This window comes from Salvelinus alpinus, chromosome 30, assembly GCF_045679555.1.
Source record: "Salvelinus alpinus chromosome 30, SLU_Salpinus.1, whole genome shotgun sequence".
NCBI lineage: Eukaryota > Metazoa > Chordata > Actinopteri > Salmoniformes > Salmonidae > Salvelinus > Salvelinus alpinus.
Window position 1 is genome coordinate 3,664,310 of NC_092115.1, and position 20,307 is coordinate 3,684,616.

A 20,307-nucleotide genomic window follows, 5' to 3' on the forward strand; every position below is an offset into this window, starting at 1 on the left:
TCTCTACACCACCACCACCCCATAGAGCTCTCTACACCACCACCACCCCATAGAGCTCTCTACACCACCACCACCCCATAGAGCTCTCTACACCACCACCACCCCATAGAGCTCTCTACACCACCACCACCCCATAGAGCTCTCTACACCACCACCACCCCATAGAGCTCTCTCTACACCACCACCACCCCATAGAACTCTCTACACCACCACCCCATAGAGCTCTCTCTACACCACCACCACCCCATAGAGCTCTCTCTACACCACCACCACCCCATAGAGCTCTCTACACCACCACCACCCCATAGAGCTCTCTACACCACCACCACCCCATAGAGCTCTCTACACCACCACCCCATAGAGCTCTCTACACCACCACCACCCCATAGAGCTCTCTACACCACCACCACCCCATAGAGCTCTCTACACCACCACCCCATAGAGCTGTCTCTACACCACCACCACCCCATAGAGCTCTCTACACCACCACCACCCCATAGAGCTCTCTACACCACCCCATAGAGCTCTCTCTACACCACCACCACCCCATAGAGCTCTCTCTACACCACCACCGCTCTCTCTACACCACCACCACCCCATAGAGCTCTCTACACCACCACCACCCCATAGAGCTCTCTACACCACCACCACCACCCCATAGAGCTCTCTACACCACCACCATCCCATAGAGCTCTCTACACCACCACCACCCCATAGAGCTCTCTCTACACCACCACCACCCCATAGAGCTCTCTACACCACCACCACCCCATAGAGCTCTCTACACCACCACCCCATAGAGCTCTCTCTACACCACCACCACCCCATAGAGCTCTCTACACCACCACCCCATAGAGCTCTCTACACCACCACCACCACCCCATAGAGCTCTCTACACCACCACCACCACCCCATAGAGCTCTCTACATACACCACCACCACCCCATAGAGCTCTCTACACCACCACCCCATAGAGCTCTCTACACCACCACCACCCCATAGAGCTCTCTACACCACCACCACCCCATAGAGCTCTCTACACCACCACCACCCCATAGAGCTCTCTACACCACCACCACCCCATAGAGCTCTCTCTACACCACCACCACCCCATAGAACTCTCTACACCACCACCCCATAGAGCTCTCTCTACACCACCACCACCCCATAGAGCTCTCTACACCACCACCCCATAGAGCTCTCTACACCACCACCACCACCCCATAGAGCTCTCTACACCACCACCACCACCCCATAGAGCTCTCTACATACACCACCACCACCCCATAGAGCTCTCTACACCACCACCCCATAGAGCTCTCTACACCACCACCACCCCATAGAGCTCTCTACACCACCACCACCCCATAGAGCTCTCTACACCACCACCCCATAGAGCTGTCTCTACACCACCACCACCCCATAGAGCTCTCTACACCACCACCACCCCATAGAGCTCTCTACACCACCACCACCCCATAGAGCTCTCTCTACACCACCACCACCCCATAGAGCTCTCTCTACACCACCACCGCTCTCTCTACACCACCACCACCCCATAGAGCTCTCTACACCACCACCACCCCATAGAGCTCTCTACACCACCACCACCACCCCATAGAGCTCTCTACACCACCACCATCCCATAGAGCTCTCTACACCACCACCACCCCATAGAGCTCTCTCTACACCACCACCACCCCATAGAGCTCTCTACACCACCACCACCCCATAGAGCTCTCTACACCACCACCCCATAGAGCTCTCTCTACACCACCACCACCCCATAGAGCTCTCTACACCACCACCCCATAGAGCTCTCTACACCACCACCACCACCCCATAGAGCTCTCTACACCACCACCACCACCCCATAGAGCTCTCTACATACACCACCACCACCCCATAGAGCTCTCTACACCACCACCCCATAGAGCTCTCTACACCACCACCACCCCATAGAGCTCTCTACACCACCACCACCCCATAGAGCTCTCTACACCACCACCACCCCATAGAGCTCTCTACACCACCATCCCATAGAGCTCTCTACACACCACCACCCCATAGAGCTCTCTCCACCACCCCATAGAGCTCTCTCTACACCACCCCATAGAGCTCTCTCTACACCACCACCACCCCATAGAGCTCTCTACACCACCACCACCCCATAGAGCTCTCTACACCACCACCACCCCATAGAGCTCTCTACACCACCACCACCCCATAGAGCTCTCTACACCACCACCACCCCATAGAGCTCTCTACACCACCACCACCCCATAGAGCTCTCTCTACACCACCACCACCCCATAGAGCTCTCTACACCACCACCACCCCATAGAGCTCTCTACACCACCACCACCACCCCCATAGAGCTCTCTACATACACCACCCACCCCCCCATAGAGTTCTCTACATACACCACACCACCACCCCCCATAGAGCTCTCTACACCACCACCACCACCCCATAGAGCTCTCTACATACCACCCCCCCATAGAGTTCTCCACATACACCACACCACCACCCCCCATAGAGCTCTCTACACCCCCCCAATAGAGATCTCTACATCACCACCTGGTACGGCAACCACACCCCTCACAACCGCAGGGCTCTCCAGAAGATAGTGAGGTCTGCCCTCCATGACACCAACACCACCCGATGTCACAGGAAGCCCAAAAAGATCATCAAGAACAACAACCACCCGAGCCACTGCCTGTTCATCCCGCTACCATCCAGAAGGCGAGGTCAGTACAGGTGCATCAACACGTGGACCGAGAGACTGAAAAACAGATTCTCTCTCTCAAGGCCATCAGACTGCTAAACAGCCATCACTAGCACATTAGAGGCTGCTGCCCCATATACATAGACTAGAAATCACTGGCCACTTTAAGGAATGGAACACTAGTCACTTTAATAATGTTTACATATTTTGCATTACTCATCTCATATGTATATACTGTATTCTATACTATTCTACTGTATCTAAGTCTATGTATTACTCATCTCATATGTATATACTGTATTCTATACTATATCTTAGTCTATGTATTACTCATCTCATATGTATATACTGTATTCTATTCTATTCTACTGTATCTTAGTCTATGTATTACTCATCTCATATGTATATACTGTATTCTATTCTATTCTACTGTATCTTAGTCTATGTATTACTCATCTCATATGTATATACTGTATTCTATACTATTCTACTGTATCTGTCTATGTATTACTCATCTCATATGTATATACTGTATTCTATACTATATCTTAGTCTATGTATTACTCATCTCATATGTATATACTGTATTCTATTCTATTCTACTGTATCTTAGTCTATGTATTACTCATCTCATATGTATATACTGTATTCTATACTATATCTTAGTCTATGTATTACTCATCTCATATGTATATACTGTATTCTATACTATTCTACTGTATCTGTCTATGTATTACTCATCTCATATGTATATACTGTATTCTATACTATTCTACTGTATCTGTCTATGTATTACTCATCTCATATGTATATACTGTATTCTATACTATTCTACTGTATCTTAGTCTATGCCGCTCTGACATTGCTCGTCCATATATTTATATATTCTTAATTCCATTCCTTTAGAGTTGTGTGTATTGGGTATATGTTGTGAAAATGTTAGATATTACTTGTTAGATTTTACAGCACTGATGGAGCTAGAAACACAAGCATTTCGCTACATTCGCAATAACATCTGCTAAACACGTGTATGTGACAAATAACATTTTATTTGACACACCCAACCACCCCATAGAGGAGGGGTGTTGTCAGACTGACAGACAGACCAGACAGAAGGGGGGTGTTGTCAGACAGACAGACAGACAGACAGACGGGGGGTGTTGTCAGACAGACAGACAGAAGGGGGGTGTTGTCAGACAGACAGAAGGGGGTGTTGTCAGACAGACAGACAGACAGACAGACATTTGCTCATGCAGGCAGAGGGTCTTTGAGGCATTATGCAGGGAAGGGATGGGCAACAGGTAGGCAAGTGGATCAATTTCCCATGATGTTAATGTACTTACGTCACAAATGGCAACCCTATTCACTATATAGTGCACTACTTCTGACCAGAGCCCTAAACAGGGCTCTGATCAGAAGTAGTGCACTATATAGCATGGAATAGGATTCCATTTCAGGCACAGCGTGTTTGGTAAATTCAGCTGGCCTAGTCAACTATCTGTGGCAAGTGTCTGGCAACATGTAAACAGACGCGGCAGCACTAGACATCATTTCAACGACTCCCAAGTGTAAGTGTTATATGTCAAGCGTAAATTACTTCCTGCCCAGGGTGCGTTGCATGACATCAACTTTAAATTGAGACGTGCTTACACTAGCTTTTCTAATTCTACCCGTCATGACAGTTATCCAAGTCGTTTGAAAGCTAGGTTTTAAACCCGTGTAAAGAAATAGTCACAACAACAAAACGAATTCAACCGCGTGTGAAAGGAAAGCTGATAGTTAGCTGATTGGTATAGGTAACGGTGGAGTAGCACGTAGATTTGGGATCCAACTTCACTAATTCAATAGAGTAAACAATGGAGTATTTGGTTTGTTTTTGTTCTCACCCCACATCTTTACTTCTTCACCATATCTCTCCATTCAGCGGACCTGACTGACTACACCAAATCCCCGGCATGGCACTAACGCCGAGAGGCAGGGAGCACCGACAAGACCAAAGTTGGACAACACTGATGTGCTGGGGTCTAAGTAGTTCGTTGGCTAGCTCCAAATACGGTAGCTACTAGTTTACAAGAGAACTCGGCTAACTACTCCGTGGTATTGTGTTAATCTTATACCAATGCAAACTAGCTGACTAACATGAGCTGGGAGTGTGTCGCCGCTATCGAACCGTTAGCCCACATGCTAACCAACCCAGAAAAAGGCTGCAGAAAGCAGACAAAATGTGCAAGCTTGGTCGCACCCTGATGCATTATGCACCATAAACTGTTTGCTACTGCCAACAAATGTCTGCCCTTCTCATCCGTTTTGTCGCAAAGTTAGCAAGTGGCCGGATAACAAAAACGTTAGCTAACAAGTTAGCTTTGTTTTTATTACATGAAATAAAAGTAGTAACGTTAGCTAGCTAGCTTAGCGGTTAGTTACATTGCCATTGGCGCACCGGATAGTTACCGAATTTAGTAGTTATAGATCAGTCTTACTCGTCTTAAAATAATGGTTCGCTAAGGAGTAATGATTTATTCAAATTAAAGTATTTGACAAGCTAACAGTTATCTAATACTAAAGCAAGTTAGTTGATAATTGCATAGCTTTAACATTGGTAGCTAACGTTAGTTGATGGACATTAGCGGTTGCCTAGCTAATATGAGCTAGTAGGGATAGCAAAGCTAGGCCAAAGATGTAATAACGGAATAGTTCCTTCTGTAGCTAGGCTGCTGCTTGCTAACTGCGGCTCCTAGCCGATTGTTCTGACCAAACAACTTTCCTAAAGCATTAGCATGCATAACGGCCTCACTGTTGGTCGACTTCACTAAAATGTTCAGTAGATAACAAGTCTATGCTTCACTTCTGATCACACTTGATTGCGACCGACTAATCGTTTATTGAAAAATGGTTTATGAAGCTAGCTAGAGAATTACACTCACCTCACTTCCGCAAATCGTGTGCTGCACACTCGGCAGCAGACATATTTTCTATCCAGTCAACGGGTCCGTGTGTGTGTGTGTGTTCTGCCTAGTTCCACAACTTGTCAAAATGAAATACTACATTTTTCCTGTTGCAAGGAGAACAGTAAAGACATCTTTGGCCCCTGGACTAGGCTGTGTGTAGCTCGGGCTACCAATGCCATGTCTCACTTGAAAGTCGAACAATATCTATAATGTTATTAGTCAGAATCCAGAAATAAACGGTCGCTTATAATGAAATTAGTATTTCAGAGATTTTCCGATTAGTTGGTAAAACAAAACAAAAAGTTGTGATCGACAAGAGTTTTGGTCCACAATTCAATTAAACATAAGTTTCCATACAAAATGTTCAACTTTGATCTTAAAACCATAACATGCACTGCAATAACTATTATTAAAATTAAGTTGCTGGGTAAACAAACAGGTGAAGAGAAATCATGTTTGGGTTACACTGTTCTTTCATCATCAGGGTTTAACAGAATCATAGAACCAGAGTCATGTCAGCCATTCTGAATCAGAGCAGATGTGTTTAATAGAACCAGAATCATATCAGCCATTCTGAATCAGAGCAGATGTGTTTAATAGAACCAGAATCATATCAGCCATTCTGAATCAGAGCAGATGTGTTTAATAGAACCAGAATCATATCAGCCATTCTGAATCAGAGCAGATGTGTTTAATAGAACCAGAGTCATGTCAGCCATTCTGAATCAGAGCAGATGTGTTTAATAGAACCAGAATCATGTCAGCCATTCTGAATCAGAGTATGTGTTTAATAGAACCAGAGTCATGTCAGCCATTCTGAATCAGAACAGATGTGTTTAATAGAACCAGAGTCATATCAGCCATTCTGAATCAGAGTATGTGTTTAATAGAACCAGAGTCATGTCAGCCATTCTGAATCAGAACAGATGTGTTTAATAGAACCAGAGTCATGTCAGCCATTCTGAATCAGAGCAGATGTTTAATAGAACCAGAATCATGTCAGCCATTCTGAATCAGAGCAGATGTGTTTAATAGAACCAGAGTCATATCAGCCATTCTGAATCAGAGCAGATGTGTTTAATAGAACCAGAGTCATATCAGCCATTCTGAATCAGAGCAGATGTGTTTAATAGAACCAGAATCATATCAGCCATTCCGAATCAGAGCAGATGTGTTTAATAGAACCAGAATCATATCAGCCATTCTGAATCAGAACAGATGTGTTTAATGAATCATATCAGCCATTCCAAATCAGAACAGATGCATTTAATAGAACCAGAATCAGAACAGATGTGTTTAATGAATCATATCAGCCATTCCGAATCAGAACAGATGTGTTTAATAGAACCAGAATCATATCAGCCATTCCAAATCAGAACAGATGTGTTTAATGAATCATATCAGCCATTCCCGAATCAGAACAGATGTGTTTAATAGAACCAGAATCATATCAGCCATTCCAAATCAGAACAGATGTGTTTAATGAATCATATCAGCCATTCCGAATCAGAACAGATGTGTTTAATGAATCATATCAGCCATTCTGAATCAGAACAGATGTGTTTAATAGAACCAGAATCATATCAGCCATTCCAAATCAGAACAGATGTGTTTAATGAATCATATCAGCCATTCCGAATCAGAACAGATGTGTTTAATGAATCATATCAGCCATTCCCGAATCAGAACAGATGTGTTTAATGAATCATATCAGCCATTCCCGAATCAGAACAGATGTGTTTAATGAATCATATCAGCCATTCTGAATCAGAACAGATGTGTTTAATAGAACCAGAATCATGTCAGCCATTCTGAATCAGAGTATGTGTTTAATAGAACCAGAGTCATGTCAGCCATTCTGAATCAGAACAGATGTGTTTAATAGAACCAGAGTCATATCAGCCATTCTGAATCAGAGTATGTGTTTAATAGAACCAGAGTCATGTCAGCCATTCTGAATCAGAACAGATGTGTTTAATAGAACCAGAGTCATGTCAGCCATTCTGAATCAGAGCAGATGTTTAATAGAACCAGAATCATGTCAGCCATTCTGAATCAGAGCAGATGTGTTTAATAGAACCAGAGTCATATCAGCCATTCTGAATCAGAGCAGATGTGTTTAATAGAACCAGAGTCATATCAGCCATTCTGAATCAGAGCAGATGTGTTTAATAGAACCAGAATCATATCAGCCATTCCGAATCAGAGCAGATGTGTTTAATAGAACCAGAATCATATCAGCCATTCTGAATCAGAACAGATGTGTTTAATGAATCATATCAGCCATTCCAAATCAGAACAGATGCATTTAATAGAACCAGAATCAGAACAGATGTGTTTAATGAATCATATCAGCCATTCCGAATCAGAACAGATGTGTTTAATAGAACCAGAATCATATCAGCCATTCCAAATCAGAACAGATGTGTTTAATGAATCATATCAGCCATTCCGAATCAGAACAGATGTGTTTAATGAATCATATCAGCCATTCTGAATCAGAACAGATGTGTTTAATAGAACCAGAATCATATCAGCCATTCCAAATCAGAACAGATGTGTTTAATGAATCATATCAGCCATTCCGAATCAGAACAGATGTGTTTAATGAATCATATCAGCCATTCCCGAATCAGAACAGATGTGTTTAATGAATCATATCAGCCATTCCCGAATCAGAACAGATGTGTTTAATGAATCATATCAGCCATTCCGAATCAGGATGCAGTATTCCATATACCTACAGCATTCTTCACAATGCTTCTTCAGTGACCACATACCATAAGCAACACCATGCTCTTATACACAAGTCAATGCTTCTTCAGTGACCACATACCATAAGCAACACCATGCTCTTATACACAAGTCAATGCTTTCACCACTGACAAAACTGATGAATATTATGATTTGATCGCTTGTCGTGTAATTCTGTACATTTCAAAGACAAAGATAGCCACAGAAGTTTGTGATTCATTGTGTACATATTATGCAGTGAGTGGGCAGCTTACATGTAATTTAATGTGACATGTGGCCATCAAGTTTTTCAAATCATTCGTACGTCAGGGTTGGGGTCAATTCCCATTTCATTTCCACCTTTTTTTCCCTCACAGACAAATCATTGAGGAAAATCTGATTTAGAATTTCAGTTCACTTTCGTGGATTGACCCCAACCCTGGCTGAGTGAGTGGGGTTCCCTCTAAAGCATGCCTGCCAGCCACATATTTTATACAAAAAAAGTATATTAACATACAGGTACCTCCCAAATGGAACACTATGCCCCATAGGGCCCTGGTCTGAAGCAGTGCACTATATAGGGAATAGGGCCCTGGTCTGAAGCAGTGCACTATATAGGGAATAGGATGCCATTTGGGATACATAGTAAATCCACCCCCTGGTCTGGTCAATGGGAGGTAAATAACAAGGAAGTTCTGGGACTGTAGTACACCAGGGGTGTATTCATTAGGTCACACACACCAGGTTTTAAAACGGAAACAATAGTTTATATTGGACACATTCAGATAGGTGGGTCCCTCCCCGTTTCATTCCTTTTGGATCCTAGTGAATACACCCCTGGACTCACGAGTACATTCTAATACACATCAGACATTGTGTGAGCATGCCACTTATCTTAACCAGACTATAGTAAAAAAAAACATACAAATCCTTCCTGAGACTACTTAGTTTACACAGGCAGCCCAATTCTGATCTTGTGGCCAATTATTGGCAAAATACCTGATCTGATTGGTCAAAAGACCAATTAGTGTAAAAAGATCAGAATTAGGCTGCCTGTGTAAACACATATCCTTAGCAGTGTTTCCCCTATATTCATTTACTTGCCGCCACAAAAAAAAAAAAGAAACTGGAGAATCAAAGATTTATCTTCGTTAAGAGCTTGAACTTTTTATAACCATTCACTTCTGCGACAATATGTTATTTTCTTAGAACAGGTATTAAAAAAAAGAGAACAATTTCGATATCTACAGTAAGACGCATTGTGATTCTTCTGTTGTCGTTTGCGACACACAAGACATAAGAGAGTGACATCATATAGAACCCCCTCCGGGGGAACTCAGTCGGGGTCTCAACTTACTGTTGCTAGGTAGAATAGTAGAATACACCAAGGTGTCATTTTAAAATGTTGGTTATACATCATCAGTGTTTTCCCTTGTCATGTCCGTTCCGTCACTGACATTAGCCCATATCAGCTAAAAAATGTTTCGACGTGGTAAGTTAGTCTCGCCAGCTATCTAAACGTGTAGTAATCATGGTTGAATTACTGACCAAGGGGGCCTCCATTGATTTTGTTCATTACTCTCACTCAGATATCATTAAAAACGGCAAACATTTATCTCCACCCTATGGCAAAATGTGTAGAATTGCAGGAAATTAGCTGTAAAACTGAAACATGTTCTCTCTACCACATTGCATTTTTTTATTAGAATTGCATGAAATTTGTTATAAAATTGAAAAATGTTCTCACCGCCGCATGGCAAAATGTGTAGAATTACAGTAAATAAACTAAAACATACATTCTTTCTCTCCAGTGTCAAGAAGGGTGCCGCTAAAATGTTTTGCTCGCAAGGGGGTGGGGGTCATCAAAATTTCCCTTAGGGCCCCCAAAAGGATATGGCCGGCTCTGATTGCATCTGTGGGTATGCAGAACCATGAACAGCCCACCATAATGAGTGCCGATTTCTTTGTGGCCCCCACCCCCATTAAAGTTTCCCATCCCTGATATAGAGTGACATTGTCTCCATTTTGGTCAAGAGAGAGATTTTACCTGCAAACAAAATTAATAAATGCTTGGTTCTGGAAATTACCAGACACAGTTCCCATGTATTATTCTACAGTGCTATTAGAAATTATATATTTATACATTTATGTAGAAACATGTCATCATGTTATTTTCAGACATGTTTATTCTTCTGCCCAGTGGTCAAGGAAGGGAAATCCTTTGCTCGAATGCTTTTTAAATAAAAAGTAAAGTGCAAAATAAAACATTTTGTTGTTTTACTCAGGGCTGGTTTTGGGGGTTTCCTGTTAGAAAGTAGGTAGGTAGTTCCTGTTAGGGGGTAGGTAGGTAGTTTCCTGTTAGGGGGTAGGTAGGTAGTTTCCTGTTAGGGGGTAGGTAGGTAGTTTCCTGTTAGGGGGTAGGTAGGTAGTTTCCTGTTAGGGGGTAGGTAGGTAGTTTCCTGTTAGGGGGTAGGTAGATAGTTTCCTGTTAAGGGGTAGGTAGATAGTTTCCTGTTAAGGGGTAGGTAGGTAGTTTCCTGTTAAGGGGTAGGTAGGTAGTTTCCTGTTAAGGGGTAGGTAGGTAGTTTCCTGTTGGTGGGTAGGTAGGTAGTTTCCTGTTGGTGGGTAGGTAGGTAGTTTCCTGTTGGTGGGTAGGTAGGTAGTTTCCTGTTAGGGGGTAGGTAGGTAGTTTCCTGTTAGGGGGTAGGTAGGTAGTTTCCTGTTAGGGGGTAGGTAGGTAGTTTCCTGTTAGGGGGTAGGTAGGTAGTTTCCTGTTAGGGGGTAGGTAGGTAGTTTCCTGTTAGGGGGTAGGTAGGTAGTTTCCTGTTAAGGGGTAGGTAGGTAGTTTCCTGTTAGGGGGTAGGTAGTTCCTGTTAGGGGGTTGGAAGGTAGTTTCCTGTTAGGGGGTTGGAAGGTAGTTTCCTGTTAAGGGGTAGGTAGGTAGTTTCCTGTTAAGGGGTTGGTAGGTAGGTCGTTTCCTGTTAAGGGGTAGGTAGGTAGGTAGTTTCCTGTTAAGGGGTAGGTAGGTAGTTTCCTGTTAGGGGGTAGGTAGTTCCTGTTAGGGGGTAGGTAGTTCCTGTTAGGGGGTAGGTAGGTAGGTAGTTTCCTGTTAGGGGGTAGGTAGGTAGTTTCCTGTTAAGGGGTAGGTAGGTAGTTTCCTGTTAGGGGGTTGGTAGGTAGGTAGTTTCTGTTGGTGGGTAGGTAGGTAGTTTCCTGTTAGGGGGTAGGTAGGTAGTTTCCTGTTAGGGGGTAGGTAGGTAGTTTCCTGTTAGGGGGTAGGTAGGTAGTTTCCTGTTAAGGGGTAGGTAGGTAGTTTCCTGTTAGGGGGTAGGTAGGTAGTTTCCTGTTAAGGGGTAGGTAGGTAGTTTCCTGTTAGGGGGTAGGTAGGTAGTTTCCTGTTAGGGGGTAGGTACAGTAGGTAGGTTGTTTCCTGTTAGGGGGTAGGTAGGTAGTTTCCTGTTAAGGGGTAGGTAGGTAGTTTCCTGTTAGGGGGTAGGTAGGTAGTGTCCTGTTAGGGGGTAGGTAGGTAGTTTCCTGTTAGGGGGTAGGTATGTAGTTTCCTGTTAGGGGGTAGGTAGGTAGTTTCCTGTTAGGGGGTAGGTAGGTAGTTTCCTGTTAAGGGGTAGGTAGGTAGTTTCCTGTTAAGGGGTAGGTAGGTAGTTTCCTGTTAAGGGGTAGGTAGGTAGTTTCCTGTTAAGGGGTAGGTAGGTAGTTTCCTGTGAGGGGGTTGGTAGGTAGGTAGTTTCCTGTTAAGGGGTAGGTAGGTAGTTTCCTGTTAAGGGGTAGGTAGGTAGTTTCCTGTGAGGGGGTTGGTAGGTAGGTAGTTTCCTGTTAAGGGGTAGGTAGGTAGTTCCCTGTTAGGGGGTTGGTAGGTAGGTAGTTTCCTGTTAGGGGTAGGTAGGTCGTTTCCTGTTAGGGGTAGGTAGGTCGTTTCCTGTTAGGGGTTAGGTAGGTAGTTTCCTGTTAGGGGGTAGGTAGGTAGTTTCCTGTTAGGGGGTAGGTAGGTAGTTTCCTGTTAGGGGGTAGGTAGGTAGGTAGGTAGGTTGTTTCCTGTGAAGAGGTTGTGATGTAGGTAGATTTAAACGTAGCACGTCTCCACCTATATCTTCTCCTTAGACTGCGAGGAGGCCTCTAGTTCGGGGTGAGATGCGTTGATGTGAGAGACGTTGGGCCGGACTGTTACGAGCGGACCTCCTCCGTGGACGGAGTGGAGGAAGTTCCACGTCTCCTCAGAGATCTGTCCCGAGTCAGCTCCTTGAGGGGAGTAAGTAGCACACAGATTTAATGAGACTGAAATAACGCAAACATTTAGTAGCTTTTCAGAAGAATCTATCTTGATCAAGTGTGTGTCCACTACGGTTCCATCAGCCTCACACGGATAGGACATTATATAAGCAGGGGGATTTAGAGAAGACAGAAGAGTTGACTGGGTCAGGCTGTTACCTTGTCTGAGTGTTAGATGGCCGTTCTTGTTGATCGCGATCTTGGAGTTATCGATTGGTCCCGGTGGATCTGCAAGGGAGAGGGAAATAACTTATTAATGACACATAAGATGTAGTCTGAAGGCAGCCTAATATAGCATTTTATAGCACTCCTTTCAACAGCTGGGAGTGGAGACTCCAAATCGCACCTACTACTCTATCTATACAGCAGTATGTAGACACCCCTTCAAATTAGTGGATTTGGCAACTTCAGCCACACAGTCATGCAATCTCCATAGACAAACATTGGAGGTATAATGGCCTTACTGAAGAGCGCAGTGACTTTCAAATTGGCACCGTCATTGGATGCCACCTTTCCAACAAGTCAGTTAATCAAATTTCTGCCCTGCTCGAGCTGCCACGGTCAACTGTAAGTGCTGTTATAGTGAAGTAGAAACGTCTAGGAGCAACAACGGCTCAGCCACGAAGTGGTAGGCCACACAAGCTCACAGAACGGGACCGCATCAAAATCGTCTGTCCTCGGTTGCAACACTACCAAGTTCCAAACTGCCTCTGAAACCAACGTCAGCACAAGAACTGTTCGTCAGGAGCTTCATAAAAGGGGTTTCTATGGCCGAGCAGCCGCACACAAGCCTAAGATCCCCATGCGCAATGCCAAGCGTCGACTGGAGTGTAAAGCTCGATGCCATTGAACTCTGGAGCAGTGGAGACGCGTTCTCTGGAGTGATGAATCACGCTTCACCATCTGGCAGTATGACGGACTAATCTGGGTTTAGGAGATGCCAGGAGAACGCGACATGCCCGAATGCATAGTGCCAACTGTCAAGTTTGGTGGAGGAGGAATAATGGTCTGGGGCTGTTTTTCATGGTTCGGGCTCCTTAGTTCCAGTTAAGGGAAATCTTAACGCTACAGCATACAATGACATTCAAATCAAATGTTATTTGTCATATGCACCGAATACAAGCTGTAGACCTGACAGTGAAATGCTTACAAGCCCTTAACCAACAATGCAGTTTTAAGAAAAATAAGTGTCAAGTAAAAAATAAATAGTTAAAGAGCAGCAGTACAATAACAGTAGTGAAGCTATATACAGGGGGGTACCGGTACAGAGTCAATGTGGAGGCTATATACAGGGGGTACTGGTACAGAGTCAATGTGGAGGCTATATACAGGGGGTACCGGTACAGAGTCAATGTGGAGGCTATATACAGGGGGCACCGGTTAGTCGACGTAATTGAGGTAATATGTACATGTAGGTAGAGTTAAAGTGAAGGAAGGTTGGCCCCAGTGATGTACTGGGCCGTACGCACTACCCTCTGTAGTCCCTTAGGTGATGCAACCAGTCAGGATGCTCTCGATGGTGCAGCTGTAGAACTTTTTCAGGATCTGAGGACCCATGCCAAATCTTTTCATTCTCCTGAGGGGGATTAGGTTTTGTCGTGCCCTCTTCACGACTGTCTTGGTGTGCTTGGACCATGATAGTTTGTTGGTGATGTGGTAACCAAGGAGCTTGAAGCTCTCAACCTGCTCCACTGCAGCCCCGTCGAGGAGAATGGGGGCATGCTCGGTCCTCCTTTTCCTGTAGTCCACAATCATCTCCTTTGTCTTGATCACGTTGAGGGAGAGGTTGTTGTCCTGGCACCACACGGCCAGGTCTCTGACCTCCTGCCTATAGGCAGTCTCGTCGTTGTCGATGATCAGGCCTACCACTGTTGTGTCATCGGCAAACTTATTGATGGTGTTGGAGTCGTGCCTGACCATGCAGTCATGAGTGAACAGGGAGTACAGGAGGGGACTGAGCACGCACCCCTGAAGGGACCCTGTGTTGAGGATCAGCGTGACGGATGTGTTGTTACCTACTCTTACCACCTGGGGGCAGCCCGTCAGGAAGTCCAGGATCCAGAGGGAGGTGTTTAGTCCCAGGGTCCTTAGCTTAGTGATGAGCTTTGAAGGTACTATGGTGTTGAACGCTGAGCTGTAGTCAATGAACAGCATTCTCACATAGGTGTTCCTTGTGTCCAGGTGTGAAAGGGAAGTGTGGAGTGCAATAGAGATTGCATCATCTGTGGATCTGTTGGGGCGGTAGGCAAATTGGAGTGGGTCTAGGGTTTCTGGGATAATGGTGTTGATGTGAGCCCTGACCAGCCTTTCAAAGCACTTCATGGTTATAGACGTGAGTGCTACAGGTCAGAAGTCACTTAGGCAGGTTACCTTGGTGTTCTAGGGCACAGAGACTATGGTGGTCTGCTTGAAACATGTTGGTATTACAGACTCAGTCAGGGACAGGTTGAAAATGTCAGTGAAGACACTTGCCAGTTGGTCAGTGCATGCGCTTAGCACACGTCCTGGTTATCCGTCCGGCCCTGCAGCCTTGTGAATGTTGACCTGTTTGAAGGTCACATCGGCTACAGAGAGCGTGATCACACAGTCATCCGGAACAGCTGATGCTCTCATGCATGCTTCAGTGTTGCTTGCCTCGAAGCGAGCATAGAAGTAATTTATCTCATCTGGTCGGCTCTTGTCACTGGTCAGCTCGCGGCTGTGCTTCTCTTTGTAGTCTGTAATAGTTTGCAAGCCCTGCCACATCCGAGGAGCGTCGGAGCCGGTATAGTACGATTCAATCTTAGTCCTGTATTGATGCTTTTGATGATTCGTCTGAGGGCATAGCGGGATTGTGTCTGGGTTAGAGTCCCGCTCCTTGAAAGCGGTAGCTCAGTCCGGATGTTGCCTGTAATCCATGGCTTTTGGTTGGGGTATGTGTAACGGATGTGAAATGGCTAGCTAGTTAGCGGGTACGCGCTAATAGCGTTTCAATCAGTTACGTCACTTGCTCTGAAACCTAGAAGTAGTGTTTCCCCTTGCTCTGCAAGGGCCGTGGCCTTTGTGGAGCGATGGGTAACGATGCTTCGTGGGCGACCGTTGTTGATGTGTGCAGAGGGTCCCTGGTTCGCCCCCGTGTCGGGGCGAGGGGACGACGTAAAGTTATACTGTTACATTGATGCTGTTGACCCGGATCACTGGTTGCTGCGGAAAAGGAGGAGGTCGAAAGGGGGGTGAGTGTAACGGATGTGAAATGGCTAGCTAGTTAGCGGGTACGCGCTAATAGCGTTTCAATCAGTTACGTCACTTGCTCTGAAACCTAGAAGTAGTGTTTCCCCTTGCTCTGCAAGGGCCGCGGCTTTTGTGGAGCGATGGGTAACGATGCTTCGTGGGTGACTGTTGTTGATGTGTGCAGAGGGTCCCTGGTTCGCGCCCGTGTCGGGGCGAGGGGACGGTCTAAAGTTATACTGTTACATATGTACGTACGATCACTGGGCGGACGACGTCATCGATGCACTTATTGATGAAGCCAACGACTGATGTGGTGTACTCCTCAATGCCATCGGAAGAATCCCGGAACATATTCCAATCTGTGCTAGCAAAACATTCCTGTAGTTTAGCATCTGTGTCATCTGACCACTTCTGTATTGAGCGAGTCACTGGTACTTTCTGCTTTAGTTTTTGCTTGTAAGCAGGAATCAGGAGGATAGAATTATGGTCAGATTTGCCAAATGGAGGGCGAGGGAGAGCTTTGTATGCATCTCTATGTGTGGAGTAAAGGTGGTCCAGAGTTTTTCTTCCTCTGGTTGCACATGTGACATGCTGGTAGAAATGAGGTAAAACTGATTTGAGTTTGTCTGTATTAAAGTCCTCGACCACTAGGGGCGCCGCCTCTGGATGAGTGTTTTCCTGTTTGATTATGGCCTTACACAGCTCACTGACTGCGGACTTAGGATATTTGTGATCGTAGCTTGTCTATTTTGTTATCCATTTGTACGTTAGCTAGTAGGACTGATGGTAGAGGCAGATTACCCACTCGCCGTTGGATCCTTACAAGGATCCTTACAACTCCCGACGCACGTCCCAATATCTCTGTCTCTTTCTTTTTATTTTTTTTTTGCAAATGATGATGTCTGAAGTAAATCCTTCGCGTCCGGGACTCGTTAAAGAAAAAATCTTTGTCCATAAAGAGGTGAATAATCGCTGTCCTGATATCCAGAAGGACTTTTCGGTCATAAGAGACGGTGGCAGAAACATTATGTACAAAATGAGTTTCAAATAACGCACAAAAACCCTTAAAACAGCAGCCATCTCCTCCGGTGCCATTAGTTATTCTAGAAGATTCTGTGCTTCCAACTTTGTGGCAACAGTTTGGGGAAGGCCCTTTCCTGTTTCAGCATGAGAAGTCCCCTTGTGCACAAAGCGAGGTCCGTGCAGAAATGGTTTGTTGAGATCGAACACCTTTGGGATGAATGGTCAACCCCATCGAACACCTTTTGGATGAATGGTCAACCCCATCGAACACCATTGGGATGAATGGTCAACCCCATCGAACACCTTTTGGATGAATGGTCAACCCCATCGAACACCTTTGGGATGAATGGTCAACCCCATCGAACACCTTTGGGATGAATTGTCAACCCCATCGAACACCTTTTGGGATGAATGGTCAACCCCATCAAACACCTTTTGGATCAATGGTCAACCTCATCGAACACCTTTTGGATGAATGGTCAACCTCATCGAACACCTTTTGGATGAATTGGAACACCGACTGCGAGCCAGGCCTAATCGCCCAACATAAATGCCAGACCTCACTAATGCTCTTGTGGCTGAATGGAAGCAAGTCCCTGCAGCAATGTTCCAACAGTGGAGACTGTTATAGTAGCAAAGGGGGGACCAATTCCCTTTTAATGCCCATGATTTTGGAATGAGATGTTCGACATGCATACTTTTGGTCATGTGGTGTATCTTTTTAGCCAATCACCATTGTCCTTTCCCTTGACAAAGCCCTCCCAGTCTTTGTCTAGAAGGGATAAAGGTTTTGTCAAAATGTACTTTTCAAAGCAGGTTAGGAGAATTAGGTTCAGGTTAGGAGAATTAGGTTCAGGTTAGGAGAATTAGGTTCAGGTTAGGATAAGGGTTAGGGTTAGCTAAAATGCAACAAAAAAATCTATTTGACAAAAGCTGTATCCCATTACCCACTCTCTGAACCAACCTCTCACCATTGTCCTTTCCCTTGACGAAGCCCTCCCACTCTCTGAACCAACCACTCACCATTGTCCTTTCCCTTGACGAAGCCCTCCCACTCTCTGAACCAACCACTCACCATTGTCCTTTCCCTTGACGAAGCCCTCCCACTCTCTGAACCAACCACTCACCATTGTCCTTTCCCTTGACAAAGCCCTCCCACTCTCTGAACCAACCACTCACCATTGTCCTTTCCCTTGACGAAGCCCTCCAACTCTCTGAACCAACCACTCACCATTGTCCTTTCCCTTGACGAAGCCCTCCAACTCTCTGAACCAACCACTCACCATTGTCCTTTCCCTTGACGAAGCCCTTCAACTCTCTGAACCAACCACTCACCATTGTCCTTTCCCTTGACGAAGCCCTCCCACTCTCTGAACCACTGCATGCTGATGCAGTAGATGATCAGTGGAGACTCCTCCTCTTGGAACGCCTTGTTCAGCTGAACAGAGGAAGGGAGAGAGGGGATGGGGGGAGAGAGGGGATGGGGATGGGGGGAGAGAGGGGATGGGGGGAGAGAGGGGATGGAGGGATGAGAGGATGGGGAGAGGGGATGGGGAGAGGGGATGGGGGAGTGGGGGGATGGAGAGAGAGAGGGGATGGGGAGAGAGAGGGGATGGGGGATGGAGAGAGAGAGGGGATGGGGAGAGAGAGGGGATGGGGAGAGAAGAGCGAGGGAAGGGGAGAGGACAGGAAGAAAGAGTTGAGAGAGAAAGATTATAATTTCAATTAATTGAGAACATTAAAACAGGTGCGTTAGTGCTGGGGTGGAAAAACAGCCTATACACATCTACTAGCTCTCTGTTAAAACTTGTTTGGGATAGGGGGCAGCATTTTCACTTTTGGATGAATAGCGTGCCCAGAGTGAACTGCCTCCTACTCTGTCCCAGATGCTAATATATGCATATTATTATTACTATTGGATAGAAAACACTCTGAAGTTTCTAAAACGGTTTGAATTATGTCTGTGAGTATAACAGAACTCATATGGCAGGCAAAAACCTGAGAAAGAATCCACAGGAAGTGGGAAATCTGAGGTTTGTAGTTTTTCAACTCAGCCCCTATCGAATTCACAGTGGGATATGGGTTATGTTGCACTTCCTAAGGCTTCCACTAGATGTCAACCATCTTTAGAACGTGGTTTCAGGCTTCTCATGTGAAGGGGGCCGGATGGGAGCTGTTTGACTAAGGGGTCTGCCTACAGCCTCGTTCTCAGTCACGCGCTTTCACTTGAGAGGTATCTCTCGTTCCAGTGCAATTCTACAGACAATGGAATTCTCCAGTTGGAACATTATTGAACTTTTATGATAAAAACATCCTAAAGATTGATTCTATACTTAGTTTGACAAGTTTCTTCGACCTGTAATATAACTTTTTGAACGTTTCATCCGAATGGACCAGATCGCGCTTTTGGATTGTTTACCAAACACCCTAACAAAAGAAGCTATTGGACATAAATGATGGACATTATCGAACAAAACAAGCATTTATTGTGGAACTGCAATTCCTGGGAGTGCATTCTGATGAAGATCATCAAAGATAAGTGAATATTTCTAATGTTATTTATGAATAATGTTGACTACCCAACATGGCGTATATTTCTCTAGCTGGTTTGGGCTCTGAGCGCCGTTCTCAGATTATGCTTTTTCCGTAAAGTTTTTTAAAAATCTGACACAGCGGTTGCATTAAGGAGAAGTTTATCTATATTTCCATGTATAACACATGTATTTTCATCAACATTTATTATGAGTATTTCTGTAAATTCATGTGGCTCTCTGCAATATCACTGCATGTTTTGGAACTACTGAACGTAACACGCCAATGTAAAATAAGATTTTTGGATATAAATATGAACTTTACCGAACAAAACATACATGTATTGTGTAACATGAAGTCCTATGAGTGTCATCTGATGAAGATCATCAAAGGTTAGTGATTCATTTTATCTCTATTTGTGCTTTTTGTGACTCCTGTCTTTGGCGGGAAAAATGGCTGGGTTTATCTGTGACTTGGTGGTGACCTAACATAATCTTTTGTGGAGCTTTCGCTGTAAAGCATTTTTGAAATCAGACACTGTGGCTGGATTAACGAGAATTTTATCTTTAAAATGGTGCCTAATACTTGTATGTTTGAGGAATTTGATTTATGAGATTTCTGTTGTTTTGTATTTGGCGCCCTGCAATTTTATTGGCTGTTGGCGAAGGGTTCCGGCGGAACCTAGACAGGTTAACTCCAGTGCATGGAGGAAAGGATCCGCGAAAGGCCTTACCCGGACAAACATGTCCAGCTCTGTCCTGCGTCTCTTTTCCAGCTTCTCAATCTCTGTCTGACAAGTGTGACACACATACAGGTGGTTGACAGCAGGCCCGCCTCCGTACCTAGACA

The 20,307-nt window shown here is 45.0% G+C and overlaps 2 protein-coding genes across 6 annotated transcripts in view; both read right to left on the minus strand.

Moving 5' to 3' along the window:
* The window catches only part of LOC139560181 (uncharacterized), an 82,914-nt gene extending 77,079 nt beyond the window's left edge, over window positions 1–5,835 (minus strand). Inside the window, exon 1 of the mRNA XM_071376728.1 lies at window positions 5,653–5,835. The gene's annotated coding sequence lies outside the window, so the exon portion shown is untranslated. The remainder of the gene's footprint in view (window positions 1–5,652) is intronic.
* Window positions 5,836–6,836: 1,001 nt separating this feature from the next.
* Window positions 6,837–20,307, minus strand: part of LOC139560182 (ubiquitin carboxyl-terminal hydrolase 33-like) — a 73,734-nt gene continuing 60,263 nt past the window's right edge. For 4 of the 5 annotated variants that reach the window (XM_071376730.1, XM_071376729.1, XM_071376731.1 and 1 more), the window contains 4 exons: window positions 20,192–20,300; window positions 18,262–18,364; window positions 12,853–12,921; window positions 6,837–12,663 (listed from right to left, as the gene is read on the minus strand). In XM_071376730.1, the coding sequence (XP_071232831.1) occupies window positions 12,509–12,663; window positions 12,853–12,921; window positions 18,262–18,364; window positions 20,192–20,300 (436 nt within the window). In that variant the 3' untranslated portion in view covers window positions 6,837–12,508. Of the gene's footprint in view, window positions 12,664–12,852; window positions 12,922–18,261; window positions 18,365–20,191; window positions 20,301–20,307 lie in introns of those variants that run through there. The other variant, XR_011671880.1, reaches the window with a different exon arrangement.